The sequence below is a fragment of the Malus domestica genome, chromosome 15, assembly GCF_042453785.1.
Source record: "Malus domestica chromosome 15, GDT2T_hap1".
NCBI lineage: Eukaryota > Viridiplantae > Streptophyta > Magnoliopsida > Rosales > Rosaceae > Malus > Malus domestica.
Window position 1 is genome coordinate 2007210 of NC_091675.1, and position 21913 is coordinate 2029122.

General features: G+C 37.2%; 1 protein-coding gene across 1 annotated transcript; it reads left to right on the plus strand.

Annotated features, from left to right (window-relative positions):
* The first annotated feature begins 5600 nt into the window (after positions 1-5600).
* Positions 5601-7540, plus strand: LOC103440436 (calcium uniporter protein 4, mitochondrial). Its single transcript, XM_008379121.4, has 2 exons — positions 5601-6294; positions 6776-7540. The coding sequence occupies exons 1-2, from the start codon at positions 5719-5721 to the stop codon at positions 7241-7243; spliced, it is 1044 nt and encodes a 347-aa protein (XP_008377343.1). The 5' UTR covers positions 5601-5718; the 3' UTR covers positions 7244-7540.
* The last annotated feature ends 14373 nt before the right edge of the window (positions 7541-21913 follow it).

Below are 21913 nucleotides of genomic sequence, written 5' to 3' on the forward strand. Positions count from 1 at the left end.
CGTTGATTAGGCAGAATTTGTGAAGGCTGACCAATAATCCACGGTCGACTACAGTAATTAAGAAAAAACCTGGGTAAAAAGATTGAAATCTTTTTATGTAGGTGGTGGGTCAATGTGTCCTTGTATCGGTATCTCCATGGGAAGGCACTAAATCCTCCATGACATTGATAGAACCTATATTATTTAGGTTAGAAAGTGAAAATATATAACATATATTTGCACATAATTATGTATAATACTCATTGATTAATTTAGATGTCGTCCACCTGGCTAATGCTCGATATATATGGTTATATGATTTGCATATATAGAATAATGCTTGCCTTCTTTTGTTGGTGGAATTAACTCATAAGGAAGATGTTTTTGGCACTCTAAAAAAGTTAATGTCCACTCCTTGCAAGTGTTTTTTGTTTCTAAATAAGGAAAAAGTCTTGTATCCACATGTAGTTGAACTTCTAATTTAGAGGATAAGAAGAATAATAAGGAAAAGGAAGAAGTAAATACTTAACCCTAAATCTCTTCTTGATTGAATTCCTTTACTATAGGTGCTCTTATATATGTCATCACAAAAACTATGGCTTAGGTTATATATCGATCGATCTCCATCATATAACAAATAGCAAAGAAATTGAACGCACTGGTGAGGTGCAGTTAAATAATCACCCTAAATATGCTTGTCATTTTGCACTAAGTAAACTTTTCTGGTGCTAACAATTTGTATTTCTATATGCTTTTCACAGAGTAATTTACCATGAACTTTTTGGATTGTGTGTGTCAATTTTGTGAATAATTAAGTCCAAATAATTGGCACAAAGGTTTTGCATCAGGAGGCAGATTCTCTGCCCTCTCACTTCCCGTGCCCTCCCGGGCCCTTTGTTTGTGTGATCACAGTTAATCCACGTCAACATTTTATATTACTATTCATTTTTGTCTTATTATCTCTATAAAAAAAATAATATAAAATGTTGATGTGGCTTAACCGTAACCACACAAATCAGAAGGGCAAGGGAAGTGGGAGGGCAGAGAATCTGCCTCCATTGCATCAGCCTACTTTTCTCCTTCTCAGGTTTGCTTTTCACCCTCACGTATTCACTATATACGTGTGAGCTAGGAAATAGGCTTTGCTAACGAATTAGCTGCTTATGCATAAAATGCTCTACGATCGATCTCCATCCAAGATTATTTAACCACAAAAATATACCGAAGCTCATGAGATATTTTTGGGCAAGCTTAATTAGTCCACGGCTATGCAAATGGCCCTTTACCATAGTGGTAGAAAGGAGTCGAGCACTGGTATGACGATGTAGATTTAAATTTCGTCGGTGACTAATCTAACATCAAATCTAACAAAATCTATCATTTGACAAAAAAAAAAAAAAATTAATCCACGGCTATAAATCTATGTATACCTGAACATGATAATTGGAGCCAGGAATTTCTTTCAATTTCAAATTATAAATATATAGCTTTATCGTCCTAACATAGAGAAATCGTTAGGTTTGCTCGTAATATTCATCACTTAGTGCCTCATCATTACACGTGTTATATTATGAGTGGGTAACATATGGTTAATATATCTCACTTCTAAGTTCTAATGTATGTTAATAAAAAAATAAATACTTGTTCTTATACTTTGAGTGAAATAATACTACGATGTGACGATATTCAACATATACCAAAAAATTTGTCACTAACGTGGACCTCACTGGCCGAAATAAAATAAAAAGAGGCGACATAGTGGACCTCGTCGGAAAACTGCATGGTTTTGCCAACTAAAATGGAAATCACCATGGTCCATTAGGGTGGGGTTCCAAAGTTCCATGCTTTGCAAATATGAAATACCAAAGAATAAAATCCTGGCTAGTGGGGCTTACGTCGAAATATTTGACAAACCCTAGATTCGTTGAAGCAATTACGGCTCAAAGCTTGGAGGAAAAAAATGTTAAAACTATAGCTTACAACCAAATTTTGGTTTAGGGATAGTTCTATTCACACATTTATTTTTACATCCTACATAGTTTTATTTTTTATTTTTTTTGTTTTTTGCTATGATCTTTTTCAATTCACTCGATCTGTGACCGGATTAAAAAATGTGTGTGAGAAATAAAAATAGATATGTGGATAACATTTACCTTGATCAAATATAGACCCATGGATGTGAATCTGATTAATCCACTCATGGCCATGGTCCATGGAAACCCTAAAGTTTGGGAAGTGAAGGAAAATAGTGGTTGACTTTAGTTACACGATAATTAAATTTGTACCCTCCAATGCCAACAAGCACAAAACATGATATGAAATTAAAATAATTAATGGGGGGATATATGTGTACAAATTGTAATGACATGACAGGAAATGTGTACAAATTGTAATGACATGACAGGAATATGTTAGGAAGTTGGTTCATCTCGTTTCCCACACACATGCAAAATAAATGGCGGTAGTAGACTTCCACTACTGGCCTGGCCGGCCGGGATCATATCTAAGATTAAGAATCTGAAGATTTGGAATCCAACAGCCTAATAAGATTCCCATGCATACACTATACTCCCATTTGTTTGAGATTCTTTTATTCTTATTCAGTGAATTTGCAAAAGGATATAATTCGAAGGGTGAATATTATTGGTTCTTCCTCCTAAGTCGAAGGGTGAATATAATTCGAAGGGTGAATATATTTGGATTCTTCTCACGTCGGGATAGTTAAGAATCTCCTTTCCACTGGATTTAAGGTTTTAGGTAACCCTATATGCATGCTATACTTCTGTTAGAGAAATGCTAAGGGGATTTTCTCAAGATGAGACTCTTTATAGACTCTCTGCCACCTCATATAGTTTAACGTCAATTATCGTGCTAACATTATAAAACATTGTGCAAAAAACATGAGCTAGCAGAAAGTTCATAGAAAATTTCACTTTTGAGAGAGTCCCCTTAACATTTCTCATATTGTAATTATTGATCAATGTGAAAGCTTTGATTAATGGAAAGCATTATTGCAATGCAATGACAAATGAGTAAATAAGCATCAATGGTTGAAATTTGGATCTCTCTGGACCCTAGTATCCGAAGCCTAAGGACCAAGAAATTCATATTCTTGGTTTGTGTGAAACATAAATTGGAGTCTCTGATTTTTTTGTGAGATGAGCTAGCAAATGAATTATTAGGGACCGTTAGATTCAATTTGAGTGGTCGGATTGAGTGATCCTTGAGATATGGACAGTGAAATCTGAAGTAGATCTCTAGCCCAAAAGTTGGTACTTGTCACTCTCTCATCAATCGAATAGAATTATATAACAATATCAAATTAAAATAAAACTAACTGCCTTATAAAAACACACTCATTCTTGCTGCATTGTTGCTACTTAATTAAAATAAATAATATCAATTTGGGATTAGAAGATTCAGTCTCTCTGGAATTGAAATGTCATCCATATAATTTCAATTTGTAAGGCTTCGTAGAACTTGTATCACTTGATTACTTACTTTGTTGTTAAACATATATGAAATGTTCAATATGTAACTTCATATTTTTCACTAACTTATGATCCAAAGTAGGTTAATAAGGCCTCACCAAACTTCTCGTGTACTCTGAAGTTTGGTTAGCAAACTTGTTAGGGATGGATGATTAATTAAGCAACCACATAAGACGATGAGTGGATGAATAATTACGATCGATCATACACTTAACTGTGTCACAATTACACCCAAAAAAATCAGTCTTCGCTCACCGATTGAATTAATATCTCCCCCAGATGAACCGGAAAGCAACGCAAGCCCTGACCCAATGAAGCATCAACACCATGACACCAAGCAGTTTGGACATTGGAGGGCAAATGTCAGGCATGTGAGGATAGTAAGGGCCAGAAGGCTAACATGCAGCAAAGAAAAACTCCCGATTGACATGTATATGTTCATATGTGAGAAACCTCAGAGATTACGTATGCCCTGCATGACTGCAACTTTGCAAGCTAGCTAGCTAGCGCTGACCATGCAAGATGGACGTACGTCACAATGTTATTTGAGTCTCGTGATATAAGGTGTGTTTTCTGAGAATAATGGCAAATATAATCAATGAGAATTATTACGATAGAACCTCTGGAATAACCCTGAGTTTTCTGCTGAACTCCAAAGAAAAATCTACTAGCTATTATACCCCTTAGACATTTTGATTAACCTTTGAGTGAATGAATTTCAAAGCTTAGTTTATAATAAGGTAATTTATATAATACAATGATATATGTCAGTGAAGAAAATAGTGAACTTTAATCGCAAACAGCTCAACTCTCATCTTTTTCTACGTAATCAAAATACGCAAACTTACTATCACACAATTATTGTGACGGCACTGGATGCTGAGACAAAAACCTATCATACTCATAATAAAAATAGTATTCACATGTCGACAACCAATGCAATTTGTCGACGCACAAATAAAATTCAGTGAAATCTATATCGAATTTAATATAGCTGGCACAACATGTCGACGCAAAAGAAAAATCCACTCTCACTTTTTTTTTCAATTTGGAAATTAAAAATGTATATTTGTGTTTAGTACGAGCGATACTCTACACTAATATATACTAATGGAAGAGGATAAATGTTTAAATTCGGAATACAATGAATTAAAGAGGAATATCCTAACCATTATGACAATCTACTACTTATAAAACTTTATATTATTATGTGGCATAACATGATACAATAAAATAACCTTCTCCATGCTTTAGGGAAGACCATATGAGCTTAAAATGGTCTTCTAACATAAATATCATTCTATGACGTCAGTTTATCAGAGTCGTACCTGCAAAGTAGAATACAAATCTAATTGGTAACGTTCAAATCAACTCTACCCGATTTTCTTAATTACACAAATTCTATATTTATTCCTTCAAATATTAAAACAATATCAATAACTTGTTCATTTTCAATAGCTTTTTAAATTTGATAATTTTTCTCTAAAGTAATAAAAAAAATGTAGGCCCCTATTGTTTTCGGATAATGCTTGTGTTTTATGTAATAAGAACTTACTTGTTACCCCACTTAAGATTAACAAACTTTTTTTATTGTCTAAACATCATAATCAAAACTATTTATTTTATTTATCATCATTTAAAGATTCTATCTATAAAAAAATTATTCAATTTTTAAATCTTTTAGTCAATTATATGCATAAAATAAAGTGAACGGTTCATCATGAGGATGCTAGTTACTATCAATTTTTTTTATTGATTTAACACGTATAGACAACTAATCAATCTTTATATTAAATAATTATTTTCAGATATGAAGTTTAGATAATCATAAAATTAAAAAAACACTAACAAAAATTCTGATAAAAGAAAATGATAATGCAACAAAAAGTAAAATAAAAAATAAAGTTCCGTTTCGGATCAGGATCTTCCTGACCAAGCCCATTGGACAGTTGAAATTTTATCTAACGGCTATAATTATCATAACTTTTAGAAAGATCTTCTATTTATAACCGTTGGATAAATTTCAACGGGCCCGATAGCTTGTTCAGGATACTCACCCTTTGCTGTGGAGAGGATCCTGATCCGTTCCCCAAAACATAAACGTTAATCTTCCAACAAGTTCCGCTTGCGTCGGACACTCAGCCTATAAATAACAACTCCTCACTCCCAACGGCTCAACACTCAAGAGAGAGCGTCATACACACTTACCGTCTGAGCTCTCCCTTTCCCCCTACTTTCTCACTCATCCATGGCGCTCCGTCAAGCGCTTGCTAAGCGCCCATTTGGCGCCACCAGAGTGTCCCTAACGCCACCATCGTCGGTCATTACGGATCACCAAACCATCGTACCCCCGAATGCCGCCCAGGCGAGTTTCCACAGGGAGTATCTGACCTCGACGGACACACCCCGGAAAGGATTTTTCCGGCGATTTCTCCACAGACAGTCGGCAGCCAAGCTCCCGGAATTCCTGACCGTTCCGGTCGGGGAGAAACTCCGGGAAAAGCTGAGAGGCATCAACATTAGCGCTGATCGGCTCCGTCTCGGCGGTATCAACCATCCACCGCCAGATCGGGCCCCCAACGCCGAGCTTCCGTACGGAATCTCGGTCAGCGACGCTAAGAAGATTCTGAGGCTTTCTCAGGTGGAGAAGCTGAAGGCAAAGCTGAGGGAGATTCCTGAGAGTTCCATTTCGCGATCGGAGTTCGTTCGGATCTGCGTCGAAGGCTGCGGGAGCGAAGAGCAAGGTGCTGAGTTCGCGAAGATGATGGACGAGTCCGGAAACGTCATCATTTTGGGAAACGCGGTGTTTCTCCGACCGGAGCAGGTTACTACTTATTCTCCCGCCACGTCATTGAATATTCTCTCTGTTGTTGTTTTTGATCTGTAAAATTATGAAATTGACCTTGAGTACCCTGAAACCGTGGAATTTTGGTAGGTCGTTTGGAATTCAATTTTCATCACCCTCGAGGTGGAGGGTTAAGGAACCTTCATTATGGCTGGCCGTTTCACACGTGTAAAAAAACTTACATGTAACGAGAGCATCGTCACTATTTTAGAAAAAATAAATAAAAAGATATTGTCTTATAGATATTTTAAAATGCGTTGAGAATACAATCTGGTACATAAAGTATAATAACATAATTAGTTAAACAATTAATTTATCAAATTATGACTAATTATGACAAGTAATATATCCTACCGTGATGAATTATGAAATGCATGATTCATTTGTCATATCATCTCGTGGCATATAGGTAGTTTTCTTTTTGGTTTATGTCTGACAAACTTTGTCATTTTTTGTACAGGTGGCAAAATCAGTGGAGAGCATAATCTCACAAACCATGCCCACCCCGAACGATCCAAGAAGAAAAGAGCTGCAGCAGATGGAAACTCAAAAGATGGTAATTGACCAAAAAGCCAGGGCCCTGGTCCGTGGGGAGCTCTACTGTGGGCTGGGCTTTTTGTTATTTCAAACGATCGGGGCCATGAGGCTCACTTTCTGGGAGCTGAGCTGGGATGTCATGGAGCCCATTTGCTTCTTCGTCTCGTCCATCGACTTCGCCTTGGGCTACGCCTTTTTCCTCCGGACATCGACGGAGCCCACCTTCAAAGGGTTCTTCCACCGTCGCTTCAAGGCCAAGCAACGGCGGCTCATGGAGGCTCATAAGTTCGATGTCGAAAAGTACAACCAGCTCCGAAAAGTGTTTTATCCGAATTCGGATCATCCGGCGTCGTTTCATCACGAAGAAGGGATGGTTATGGGATCATCGTAGTATGCCTAGGTTAATAAAACTTCTATTAGACTTAAAAGCCTAACAAATTTTGAGTTTAAAGAGTAATGGTCGATTGAACAAGCAAACCAGTCGGCCTTGGTTTATAAATTGTGGTTCGGACATGTTTGGACTTTTAAAGAACTGTTGAGCCAAAAATCGATCTCGGGCCGATGACAAAACTTTCGTCCGGCGATGGGAAACTCGGAATCTTGTAATGAGGTTCGGTTGTCATCCTTCCATGTGTGCAGTAAATTGCATAGTTGAATGTTAAAACAACTTTGTTATGTTTCCGTTAAAGGCGACTTGTTAATTGTTGCGCAAAACATGATATTAGGATATTTACTTAAGATATTTACATATATTTAACGGGTCAGATCATTGGCATCACTTTTTTTACATAATTTTTGGCATACGTTTTTGTGAGGCGCACTCTGTAATGTAGTTTGAGATTCGAACCATCTATCTTTTAAAACATCATTCATACATATTCCTTGCAAAAAAAATTAGACAAATTTAAAATTACTAAGACATTCATTTGTAGTGAAGAAAATGGACTAATACAGTTCTATAAGAAACCCTAAACGCTTAATTCGACGGTCACATAGTTTTAGATTTGGATACTTTTAAGCGAAGACTTAAAACATAAAAGGTTCAGATCGTTAAAATATATTATGAAGTGGTATTCACAAAAAAAACATCAAAGATTGTCTATAAAAAATTGTATCACAGATGCGTCCCATATTAATAAAAAAATCACGCAATCTGATAACAAATCTAAGTTCCATTTCCCTTATTAAACAATGTGACAGGTGCCTCTTGAGCCACACACCGTTTAAAAATACGAAAACTATTGTCAAGTGGTTAATTAAAGAATGGTATCTTGTCTACTGGAAAATATTATTCCAAAATTTTGTAATGTTGGTTTCCGAGTTTATAAGGTACAAATTATATACCGATGTCTTAATTTTTAGGAGATTCTTGCTTGTCTAGTTGTCTTATACGATAAATCTCATTCTTTCTGTATTTCAGTTATGTGATTCGAGATATACGAAAACATAAGTTTATCCACAGTTGTAAGTTAGATTCCTCCCAAGAATGGGTAATTATCTTCGTGTTATTTGTTCGTGCAGATAATCTTCACCACCTTTTGATCAACCTTCATCCACCTTTGATGGTTAACCATGATTTTGGCTAAGTTTATACAGATCAACTCCTAAAAACTCGGCAACTCCTTTCTTCAACATAAATGTAGAAGCCACATTAAAAACAAATTCTCTACAAGACTCCACAAAGCTAGTCACCAAATTGGAGACCCAAGTTTCAATTGACACTTGTAGAGTAATAAAGTGACTCTACAAACATTTGTTTACAGTACGTGTATTAGTCTTCCACTTTTAACTTGAACAAAATTTAAAAAGCTAACATTCAATTTTCGCTCCCATATAGGTTAAATATAGCAAGTAATTATCTTATCCAATACAATCTTAGACATCAAACAACACCTTCAAATTTATAGGTATTTGTGGATTCCCCTCCTGAACTAGTAAGGAGCTTTCACTTTGTCCTATGAACTTTAATTTTAGTCAAGCACTCTCTTGAATTTTTATAATTGGCTAATTTCCACTCTGAATTTTAATTTTAGCAAATTACCCCCTGAACTTTCATAATTGACCAATTTCCCTTTGAACTTTAAATTTATATCCCCAATGTAGACAACATATTGTTTTTTCTTTTTCTTTTCTTTTTTCCCGCTAGTTCACTCCATACATATTTTATTTGAATTTAAGGTTTAGTAGGGAAATTGATCAATTATAAAAGTTTCAGGAAGAAATTGGCTAAAATTAAAATTCAAGAGATAAATTGTACAGACGGATAGTCGGCTAAAAGTGAAATTCAAGAGAGGAATTGCCAGTTTCTTACGAGTTCGTGGGAGAGGGTGGAGGAATCGGCCCATACCTCTAAAATCTATAAATACAACATCAAGCTTCTTGGTGGAACCGTGGAAGTATGGGACAACTTGCCCAAAAGAAATCTCCAAAGTTGCCAGGCCTATTAAGCCGGCTCGCTTGTTATCGATGATGGAAGAATTTATGGGCCTCCATAAAAACAAAAAGGCATAGATCAATGAAAACAAAATCCTAGATTCAACATTTTCCAAAAACCAAAGAAAAATCCAACAATTTTCCTCCATGCCAACGTTGGCCTTTGGCCAAGTTTTTTGTTGCAGAGAGATTTGGGTGTTCATTTTTCATTGCACATGTCGCTTTCACAGAGATGAGAGGAGTTTATGATTTCACATGCACAGTCACTCATTGTGTCTCTGTCCCTAAGAAAAAGATGTTCCATGGCCTTGGACATGTCAATTCAGTGAAAGAATATCGCTAGGGTTCTGGTTTGATACCCATCAACTTTTGTCCTCGTAACAAAACTTCATAATTTTGAGAGCGAAATCGTGTGATAGTTTCCACCTATTTACTTATTTATTAAAAATTTTGGAATTTGTTTTCATAGGTTTTTTTTTTTAAATTTATATCCACAACCAACAATGGCCCACCGAGTTGTGATTGATATTTGTAGCAAATATATATATTGAGCAGCAACAGCAAGTGTGATGTGTTAGGGCTGCGTGTCTCGATCGCATGATTTCGACTGGCATATATACCAGTTGCCACCCTTTCAAGTTTCTTTCTAATTTGGGATGCAGTAGTTGTCTGCCAATGGACTTATTTATGCGTGCAAATTAGGGTTTGCATGAAGTTATGAACAGGGTCATGGGTATGATCCAAATAGCCGACTTAATTAATCCACGCTGTGAGTTTGAAGTAGAAAAAACTTGCATGCAACAAGTATGCACTGTTGGAGTATGATTATGATTTTTACAAGTTGTGTGATAATCTTGGAGTATTTCAAATTACTCTTACATGCACTCCTTATCTTCATGTCTCCTCGTATAAGTTTCTTTTGAGTTTTAATGAACATGATGCAATAATGGATATACATCCGGTGCATGCAAATTTACTTCGAATTTAAGCTCTCAAAAGCTATTTGAAGATACACTGTTTTGGGAAAATCTCATTTTTACTCACCCTCCTGCTCCATGATAATTATATAGTCATCTTTGATAATTACCGCGTTTTACCACTTGAAAAATGGCTAGCCTGTCCACTTTCCGGATCGCTGGCAAATTAGAAAAATGTTTATGCCACTCTTTTTCCTTTATGATTTTCGACTTACCAACCAAGACAAGAAATATAAGATTTCTAACTGCTCCATCGAAATTAAGTTTTACCCTATCCAAACAGTCTTTCCTTATTTTTACTTGGATGCGATTGAGCCAACGCTTGCAACTTGCAACGCATTAAATATATGAGAGAAATTCAGTCTGAATATGCAGACTGATATGCAGTCTCTCTACATCGCATTTATCAACTTCTTCTCACACGTGTGAATCGGTAACACTATTCCCGAATGATATGAATATAAATAAATTAATAACATCACAAGATAATACAACGAACAGATTTGAAAATCTATTCATCTTTCGATATCAATTTCTCCATAATAGATGACATGAATATTGCACATAAAAGGAGTTATGTTGATAGTGAACTAACTTCCATAAGTTTTGGATAAGTGATTTATCAAGGAAACTTAAACCAATAGACTAGACTGTTTCTGTAAGGTATTGCAGGGTAAATTTATGATTTTTTAAACGGTCACATTATTTTGAAATGGAGGATGCAAATCATGCAATGCAAGTTGCAACAACAATAATCAATAAATGGTTTCACAGTATTTTAAAGGAATTATCAGTTTTTATATCTTGTGTAATCTATCAACTGAGATGTTTGCTACCATTGGATTACACTTTGGGTATTTATGATTAAATATACTCTAAATAAACAGATTTTCATATTGTGATTAAAAATGATTACACTTTCTTATTTAGAAGTGAGAATTGAAATATACTTGGATGTCTTTATTAGTCAATGACGGTGCTCAAATCAATCACACATTGTTATATATCTTAATTTTTTTGTATGGTATTAGAGCTCCGGTTGAGGGGGATTTAGGCTGTAAATCTCCAAGCCTCATATATTTTCAACTATTTCATGCAAAGTCGAATTCAAAAAAGACAATTAGTTTGATATACATTCTTGATCCAATTCTTAATAGCTTAAGTTTCAGAAGAGATAAATTGAATTACACTTAGAATGTCATTGTGAACACGGAAAATTCCTGAAACGAAAGAGACAAGAAACGACGTGCACAAACAAATATTTGTATTTGATAGTTTTGGGTTACAATCTCTCTCTATTTTGATCCTCTGATTCGATCTCCGTAAGGTGTGTATTTGTGGATGTGCGATTGATCCAAAGGGCCGTTGGGCTTGATCTAAGGATGAATGTTCTTCAAGGGCCGTGGACTTGATCTTGAAGGTGGATTTGAGCGGATCTTCAAAGGGGCTTTTGAGCTTGATCTTTGAAGAACAGTGATGAACGGATCTCCAAGGGCTTTTGGGCTTGATCTTGAAGAACAGTGATGAACGGATCTTCAAGGGCTTTTGGGCTTGATCTTGAAGAACGGTTGGATGTGTGGATTTGTCGACGTTGTTGATCCAAGGGGCCGTTGGGGCTTGATCTTGGATGAACGGATGATGAACGATGGTGCTTTCTTCAAGGGCCGTCGGGGCTTGATCTTGAATTGGTGGATGATTGTTGATCCAAAGGGCCGTTGGGGCTTGATCTTGGAAGAACGATGAACGAAGAACACTTTCTTCAAGGGCCGTCGGGGCTTGATCTTGGAAGAACGATGAACGAAGAACGAAGAAGGCTTTCTTGATTCTTCGGGAACCTGGATGCTTGAGAGCTTCGGAGTTTCAGAGCTTCAGAGCTTCAAGGTGTAATATCAATTCCCCCCCTAAATGAATGAAATGGGCTTGTATTTATAGAATTTTCCAATGCCTAATTTTGAATATAATATCCTAGATGAAACAAGTCGTTTCTGCCAGGTGTTGACACGTGTCATATTTGATGACTTTTCCAACTCATTTCAATTTTCGTTGAGTCACACGCTACGTGTAAAATTTATGTAATACATGAGCGTTGACACTTTGATTTATCGGTCAATATTTATTTACGAAATTTCGATGTCTACAAATGCCCCCACTTCAAGGCACGTCGTATACATGTGTTTGTCACGTGTAGGAGATGCGTTTTGAAGTCCCTTACTGTAGATGTCGATCCAAGGGCCGTCGAGGCTTGATCTTGAATTGGGCTGGAGATTTCTTCAAGGGCCGTTGAGGCTTGATCTTGAACTTTGTTTGAAATTTCTTCAAGGGCCGTCGAGGCTTGATCTTGAAGGTTGAAATTGGACCACAAGGAGCTTCATGTGGTAGATGATCTTTGGCTTTGGTAGTGGACGAATCGGCACGTATTTTGTTGCGCTTGTTGACTTTCCACAGCTTTGATCTTGAACTGGGTTGGAGGTTTTTCTAGATTCCTCCAATTGTTGATTTTCCACAGCTTATTCTTGAACTAGGTTTTTGATTCAAGGGTGGTAGACACTTAATCTTGAATCGGACTTGTGATTTCCTCAAGGGCCGTCGAGGCTTGATCTTGAATTTGGCTGGAAACTTCTTCAAGGGCCAAGACGTATATATATATATGTTTCCCTTTTTTTTTTTTTTTTTTTTTTTGTAAATACATAATAACATATGTATATTTTTTTTTTCTTTTCTTCTTTTTCTTTTTTTTGTAAATACATAAAACATATATCTCCCTTTTTTTTTTCTTTTTTTTTTTTTTGGTACAAAGAAATTGTAATAGCATTAAAACTTTTAATAAAATCTTTATTCCTTATTTTGGTGTGACTGAACTCAAATTTTGAATATTCGAGCTGCCTACGTACCCCTCCAAAGAAAAGATCAAGTCGTAACGTAGTTCAAATATTTTTTTTTTTTTTGGTATTTTCTTTTGGTGCCATTTGCAGTTTCAACTCGTGCAGGCAAGGAGAATTTGGTGCCGTTTGCAGTTTCAACTCGTGCAGGCAAGGAGCATGTTGTGTCGCCTTTTAAACTCGTGCAGACCAGGAGCATTGATGTTGCCTTTTATGCTCATGCAGACTAGGAGCTTGGGTGTTGCCTTTTATGCTCGTGCAGACCAGGAGCGTTGTGCCATGCAGTTTAGGCTCATGCAGGCGAGGAGCTTCGTGTCCTACAGTTTAGGCTCGTGCGGACAAGGAGCTTTGGTTCGTGCAGTTTAGGCTCGTGCGAACAAGGAGCTGAAGTTCGTCAAGCGATCTGAGAGAGTTGTTCCTCACAATCTTCGTAGCAAGGAGCCTTGACTGAGTAGTTGAAGAAGTATTCAGGAAAGAAATCACGCATCGTGATGGGGATGGACGATCTATGTGTCGAAATTTCATCATCTTCAACACGTTCACGTTGCTTTGAAGGTTGACAAGAGCTGCTTTGCCCCCTTTCCGATTGGCGGACTTGTGGAGGAGACGTATGCTTCTTGTGCAATTTCTTAGGAGTGACTTGAGTCCATCCTTCAACTTTGCTTGTCTTGGAGGATGCCCCCAGCGGTTGAGGTGAAAACTTTGAGTCGGAAGAGCCAGAAGTGAAGGTGGTACAGTTTGACTCCCCCACATCGTCAAGATCTAGCTCGATGATTCCTTTCTGAGCCAGCTTCATGATGAGATCTTTCAGCACGAAACACTTTTCTGTCGGATGACTGATGAAGCGGTGGAATTTACAGTATCTTGGACTGTCAGTACGATTCATCTCTTCCGGCCGTCTGCACTCAGGCAAACTGATCACCTTCTTGTCCAACAGGTCATCTAGCATGGCAACCACATCAGAGTCGGGGAATGGATAAGTCTTCTTCTCAAGCTCCTTCAAAGTGCGTCTACGCGTCTCTTGATCACGAAAAGCTTCGGTTTGAATCACCTTGCCTCGTGTGGATATTTTGACGGGAGATGTGTTGACCGTCATCGCTTCCTTGGTGGGTTTCCATGCAGCCTTTTCCACCTTTGTCCCAAGAACTTTGTCGTTCTTGTAGTCGGCGATCGGTTCTTTCTTCCCATGATGGGCGATGCTCAACTCCATGTCATGGGCGCGAGTGGCCAATTCCTCGAAGGTCCGCGGTTTAATGCCTTAAATGATGTATTGCAAACCCCATTGCATGCCTTGGATGCACATCTCGATTGAAGAGGTTTCCGAGAGCCTGTCTTTACAGTCGAGGCTTAGAGTGCGCCATCTGTTGATGTAGTCAATGACTGGCTCGTCCTTCCACTGCTTTGTGCTCGTTAGCTCTAGCATGCTCACAGTGCGGCGGGTGCTATAGAAGCGGTTGAGGAATTCCCGCTCTAATTGTTCCCAGCTGTTGATGGACTCGGGCTCTAGGTCCGTGTACCACTCAAAGGCATTTCCTTTCAGCGAGCGCACAAACTGCTTGGCGAGGTAGTCTCCCTCCGTCCCCGCGTTGTTGCAAGTTTCGACGAAATGTGCAACGTGCTGCTTTGGGTTTCCTTTTCCATCAAACTGCATGAACTTTGGTGGTTGATAACCCCTTGGCATCCTTAGGGCATCAATCTTCTTGGAATAGGGCTTCGAGTAGAACAAGGAGGTATGTGAGCTCCCTTCGTACTGTGCCTTGATGGTGTTGGTGATCATCTCCTGCAGCTGCTGGATAGAAAGAGATCCCATGAGTGCCGCTGCTTGGTCTGGCTCCGGCTTCCCATCGATTTTCTTCACCGGGGGTTCTTTGTCTCCGCCAGCTCCTCCCTTTAGTGGATCATCCTCTGGGTCGGGTTTATCGCCGTCCTGCGCCTCCAGTCGGTTGACTAGTGCTGCAATTTACAAGTCTTTTTCTTCCACAGTTCGGGTTAGCCTTGCGATTGCTTCATTCATTTGAGCCAGCTGCTCATCGATTGAAGTTGCTCCAATGGTCATGACTTGCATGGCTGAACTGTCGCTTGAATCGGCATCGGAGAGTATGGATTCGGAGTATTTCCTTGGGCTTTCCCCCCCTTGGTGCCCTTAGTGAGGCTAAGGTGATCAAGGGCTCGTGCCTTGGGTGCTTTTGTTCCCTTGGCAGAGTTGATGCAGAGGTGAAAGAGGCGGCAGAAGTAGCTCTTGCCATGCTTCGAGTCGTGATGCCCAAAGTGACACTAGTTGCGACGAGGACGCTTTTGTTCTTTGCGCCGGTTGCGGGAACAGTTTGAGCCTTCCTTGATGCCATTAATTTTGGAAGTGCGCTTGAATTTCTTGAACGGAGAAAGAGATGAGAGGCAGAGATTGTCCCACTGGGCGTGCCAATTTGTGAACACGGAAAATTCCTGAAACGAAAGAGACAAGAAACGACGTGCACAAACAAATATTTGTATTTGATAGTTTTGGGTTACAATCTCTCTCTATTTTGATCCTCTGATTCGATCTCCGTAAGGTGTGTATTTGTGGATGTGCGATTGATCCAAAGGGCCGTTGGGCTTAATCTAAGGATGAATGTTCTTCAAGGGCCGTGGACTTGATCTTGAAGGTGGATTTGAGCGGATCTTCAAATGGGCTTTTGAGCTTGATCTTTGAAGAACAGTGATGAACGGATCTCCAAGGGCTTTTGGGCTTGATCTTGAAGAACAGTGATGAACGGATCTTCAAGGGCTTTTGGGCTTGATCTTGAAGAACGGTTGGATGTGTGGATTTGTCGACGTTGTTGATCCAAGGGGCCGTTGGGGCTTGATCTTGGATGAACGGATGATGAACGATGGTGCTTTCTTCAAGGGCCGTCGGGGCTTGATCTTGAATTGGTGGATGATTGTTGATCCAAAGGGCCGTTGGGGCTTGATCTTGGAAGAACGATGAACGAAGAACACTTTCTTCAAGGGCCGTCGGGGCTTGATCTTGGAAGAACGATGAACGAAGAACGAAGAAGGCTTTCTTGATTCTTCGGGAACCTGGATGCTTGAGAGCTTCGGAGTTTCAGAGCTTCAGAGCTTCAAGGTGTAATATCAATTCCCCCCCTAAATGAATGAAATGGGCTTGTATTTATAGAATTTTCCAATGCCTAATTTTGAATATAATATCCTAGATGAAACAAGTCGTTTCTGCCAGGTGTTGACACGTGTCCTATTTGATGACTTTTCCAACTCATTTCAATTTTCGTTGAGTCACACGCTACGTGTAAAATTTATGTAATACATGAGCGTTGACACTTTGATTTATCGGTCAATATTTATTTACGAAATTTCGATGTCTACAGTCATTAATTAAGACTATATTCAAATCAATCACATTGTCATATATATATATATATTTATTTATTTATTGGTACAACATCGGGTGGTTTACTTGAAATACTATCATTATACGTGTCATCTTAATTAAATGTATGCATGAACGTTCTTGGTTTGGAAGCCTAAATGTCATCAAACATGGTCCCAACTGGAGACCATAGAGTGAACCAAACATGAAACATATGTGTGATTTTATAAACAGAAAAATATAATTATATGCATACATGTAGATATGGATTAGGTGCATCAAACACATACAGTACTGTTCCACTGTAGCAACTTGGATTTTGGATTAGGACATTTCATGTGGCAAAAGAGCCCACACAGTGTGGTGTTTGCTTGCGCTTTTCTTTTACCTTTTTGATCAAAGAATTGAAAAGGACAAATAATTCTGCCACAATTCCATTATACTTTGTTGGGGTACTACGACTGGGCAGGTACCTACAAACGTTATGTATTTCTTATGAATAATGTGGGAATAATGTGGCTTGTCACAAATTTGTTGAATTTCCTTGCAAATTTGGAACGATGCACAACCCATTGATGGTGGTGGGATCTGCCATCCATAGGATCTTCACTACTCCTCCATGCATGTCTCTTTCTGTTTGTAATCTTCCTCTCAATGAGATCTTTGCTCACTTAATTACATGATTAATCCAATCTTAAATCATATTTAAGGACTATCATTAATTCATTCATCGTTATTCAATCATTCGTAACCCCAAAAAAAAAAAAATGAAATGAAATATAAAAAGCCAATAAATTTACCAAGAAACACATTATCTCTTCCTTTTCTATATATATATAAATATATAAACACAAACCAATATTAGGAGGAAGAGAACTGAAATTTCATATGCAAAGATAAATGTTTTTAGAGTTACCAATTTCTTATTCTGCTTTCATTCCTCTAAGAAATAATATGCATGAGTTATATTATAATCTATTTCAAGAGAAATGATGCCTAGCCCGAGTACTAAATTCAAAAGCATATTATCGCTAACCACTTTAATTATCATTTGAAAGTCCAAGTTGTTAACTTTTCTCGCATGGTCTGACTTTTTATATTAAAACTGCATTCTTAATAGATCGATGCTTCGATTCTATGACAACTTTTTCAAACTAAAGACGAAACAGAAGTTATCATGGCAATTATAAATGCTAGGGAAAAGGACGCAATTAATTTGATTAAACTGAAATAAATTAAAAAACGCGCGCGCACACACAAACACTAGTATAAAGTGTAAACTTCTATATTATTAAGAAAAGTAATCACAAAACGCATATATACATGTACTATATCTAAACTAACAAAATTCATGCAAAGAACATGAATTAATTATCAGCCACATTTGTTTCATATTTTAGTTCCAACATTAAATGAATTTTTTGATGCTATTAGATTGCTATGAAATTTGTTCACTTAATGAAAATTCGTCCACCCTACCGAACTAAAATTAGCCTACTCCATCTTAACAACTTTGAAGACGAAGCGAATCACTCCTCCACACATAAGAGACAAAAGAAAAAAAAAGTATCCCACCCCTCTAAAAATTCCTAACTCTTGATTGTTAGTTGTAGTTAGTTGTTTTTCTGAATTTTCTTGAATATATAGCTGACCTATGCGTACCTTTTTAGTTTGTTGCATGAACGGTAGCTTGATCAGAAAATATCACCTCTTCAGCTCTCCGACATAATCTGAATGAGATTATGGCAGTATACCTAACCGGGACCATTTGCAGCACTCGATCAAACTATGATCCTTCCGGTTGGGGGTAAACCCTAGTACAGTACGCAGTAATCAGCAAACAACACGTAAAAATCCAACAAGAAAATTTTTATATTAATATTCATTTTGATATGTTGGACGAGCTGTTTTCTAACTAATATATAAGTAAGCGACCACCTTTGTAGACAATGATGGATTAGTTTATGCCTAATTATATAATAAAATAAAATTAAGGGAACACAACCTAATTAGATTTCGATTAAGCAAATGTGATTCGTGAGGGAGAGAAGGTCAAAGTATGAATAAATTAATAAATATACTTAAGGCGAGTATGTAGGTCAGCAAAATACCAAACCCAACTGCCCTTCTCATTTTTATGCCCTTCCCCTAAGAAATTCCTGGTTTTAGGTCTTTTATTGGTTTTGAGGTTTTTCTTTGTTGCTTCCATCATCCCATTCAACTAAGAATTGTTCCAACCCAACACTTTGGCATACCTTTTTTTACTTCAGATATATATGTATAATATATTACAAGCTGGTTTGAAAGTTCCTTTCTTGCCCTAATTCCCTTTCCAATGTTCAATGCCACCTTAAGAAGTTAGGCTAGCTTTAGTACCAATCATCGTTTAATTACAACGTTATTAAATCACAGTTAAGTTTAAGTATCACAATATACAAGCTAAGAATGATGACTGACAAGAGATGACTAGTTTGTGATTCAAAACTTCATATTCAACGACTTCTATCTTCAATCATCAAACAAATATTACAATTTTTAAAGTAAGAGTTCGACTCTTGTTCTCTTCATCCATGTTTTAATTAGTTTTTTTTTTATAAAGAAACAAAAGACTATAACTTTTCATAAAATTCATAAAGAATCTTACTTTTCGAGAGTGTCTCCTTAATTAGAATATTTGTTGGGAATCTCGTGTTCATAAATCATGATTGTTTAGTCTCATTTTCTGTGTAGATCTTTTGACGAAAAGAATCGATATATTTCTGCAGTTTATATAATGCAAGGGATCAAAGATGTCATGGGAGTCAACGTTGTTCGAGATGAAAGGGACCAACGACGTTATAATTTCGATAGGCCTAGACATCACATTGACAATAATTTTTTTGTGACACCGTCAGAGTTTCCAATTTTTGACCAAATTAATATTTACTTTATGACATAGAAATTTGTAGGCATGGAGTGTATGTGTACCCAACTATCAATAATTTTCTGAATCTCTCTGAGGAGCAGTCACTCAGATAACAGTAAATATATGAGCACATCAAACTTTATAGCTTTGGCTTGCCCACGCTATCAAATCCTACCATTTCTAAGATCTGGATTTGGTTGACTTGGAAAGATCCACATATTTGATTCTTATAATTAACATTTGGTTTAAGTTAATGGTTTAGAATTTGGATACACGTGCTTTTGACACATATTTTGATAACTATTTTATAAGCTTACTTCCTAATGTATTTTAACATTTCGAACCATTTATATTTTAGTAAAACTTTGTTCCTTGAAAGAAATTAGACAAATAAAAAATCATTACGATATTCATTTGCAGTGAATAAAATAAACTAATATAGTTCTTATAATTTTATATTTAAATAAGGAAGTGTTATTGGCATTCCACAAATATATTTTTCTTTCTAAATATAAAAAATTTAAAGTGTAGAATAAAAATTTTAAAATGCTAATAACAATTCCTTTTAAATATCTAAAGAACGTATAATTTCAGATTTAAATGACAAAATCAATACAAACGTGAACTGTCTACTTCACTTGAAACGAAGAGAAAGTATTGAGCTGATAAATTATTGTATTTTGGGGTATAAGTTATTGTGATTGTCGGGGCATTTACTCTTTTCACCCACAGAGCTGTAATAATGGTAATATTGCTTCATGTTTTGCAGACAGAAATGTAAGAATGTTTTGCCTGGAATCATATTTTTGTAAATGTATTTTAACCTAACAATTGAACGAATGTGCTCGAATAAATTTACGTCAGTTTTGACCATAAAGATTGTTTTTGTAAAAAAATCAATTTAAACTAAGATCGTTTAATCATCAAGTTGTATTAAAAAAATGGACAAAATTAATAAAAGCATTACGAATTGTTTATATAATTGCTACAATAGATTGATTAAATAACTTTTTTAATTCATTTTTTTGCAAAAAATGACCTATGCAAGGTAATTCAAAATATGAATCCATAAGTACAAAACACTGTAATTCGAACACGAAAAGTTTTAAGTAGAAGTTTCTACTTATTCTTAAGTAGTCAAACATTGCTTTATTAATAATTATGATGCACCACACCACCAATAAAAAAATTTTAAAAATTAAAGTGTTATGAATAATTTAATAATTGATAAGTTAAGTAATCCACATGTTGCGGTGGTGGACCGTCATGAGTTACGACCTGATCCACTTACATTTTTAAAGGAAAAAAAAAAAAAACGAATAAAGCCAATTCATATCGATATGAGTTTCCTTACTTAGCTTACACATTAATCAAAACAACTCCACCACATAAAACCAAACCAAAAACTTTTATGTATTGCGGGTTCGGTAGAGCTTTGGATCTCGAATTTTCAAATTTCAATTTAAGCTTTTTTAAACTTTAGTTTTGTCATTCTTGCTTTAATTGTAAGTTTTATCATAACTTTTTGTTGATGCACAAAATCAGCGAAGACTTTGGTACAACAGAAAGTGTCAGGTTTTGTGACCTTCGCTTGGTTGCTTGGTTGCTTCAGTCACTAGTGAGGATAAGTACGTAAATGAATAGAGACAGAGAAGCAAACACAGGATGTACGTGGTTCACCCAGATTGGCTACGTCCACGGAGTAGAGGAGCTCTTATTAGTAGTGAAGGGCTTACACAAGTAGAAAGGATCAAGCTCTCAATTTAGTGAGTTCTTGTGAATGATTTAACACAAAATGGCATTAGGCAATATTGTGGGGGAATGACCCCTATTTATAGAAAAACTTGTAGCTTTGTCACATTGACATGTGTCATGTTGTGATTGGTTCTTGATGTCGACACGTGCTGCGCTCTGATTGGCTTCTAATCTTGACACGTGTCGAGTAGTGATTGGCCTCCTGGTCGGAGGGGAACTCTTCTGGGTCCTTGACAGTATAGCGTTGGCCGGTGCTCGGTAGTTTCGGGATTGGTCAAGTATGGTACAAACAGTGCTCCCCTAAGTTCCCGAGTGAGGGAAACTCCTCGGTTGGGGACTTGCAAGATCCAATCCCTTGAGTAATCACGAAACTTCTAAGTACCGAAGTGTGGTCTGATCTTCATCTGCCCTTCTCTGGAAGTACCTTTCCTCCATCCGGGAAGGGTGTATTTAGCTGATGTTGACGCACAAGGTAATGTATCAATTTCACTTGAAGCTTACTTGTAGTTTCGGGTTTGGTCAAGTGCGATACAAACCCTATAGTAGGAGTCCCCCAAGTCGCCGAGCTAGGAGATCTGCCGAAAGAGGTGACAGACAAGGTAAGCAGTCAAACTTCCAAGTAAGCAACCCAGGAGCAGAGGTTTGACTTCGGCTTCCGGTTGATTGTTCTCATTCTCCTTGTCTCTCATTCAACTGCCAGGATAAGGAGAAGCAAATGGATAAGAGATGTTATGAGATACTTTTGCTT

Excerpts from the sequence above, each read along its gene's own strand:
- LOC103440436 (XM_008379121.4), top strand. The coding sequence starts at position 5,719 with ATGGCGCTCCGTCAAGCGCTTGCTAAGCGCCCATTTGGCGCCACCAGA. Across the intron at positions 6,295-6,775 it reads TGTTTCTCCGACCGGAGCAG|GTGGCAAAATCAGTGGAGAG; the intron begins GTTACTACTTAT and ends TTTTTTGTACAG.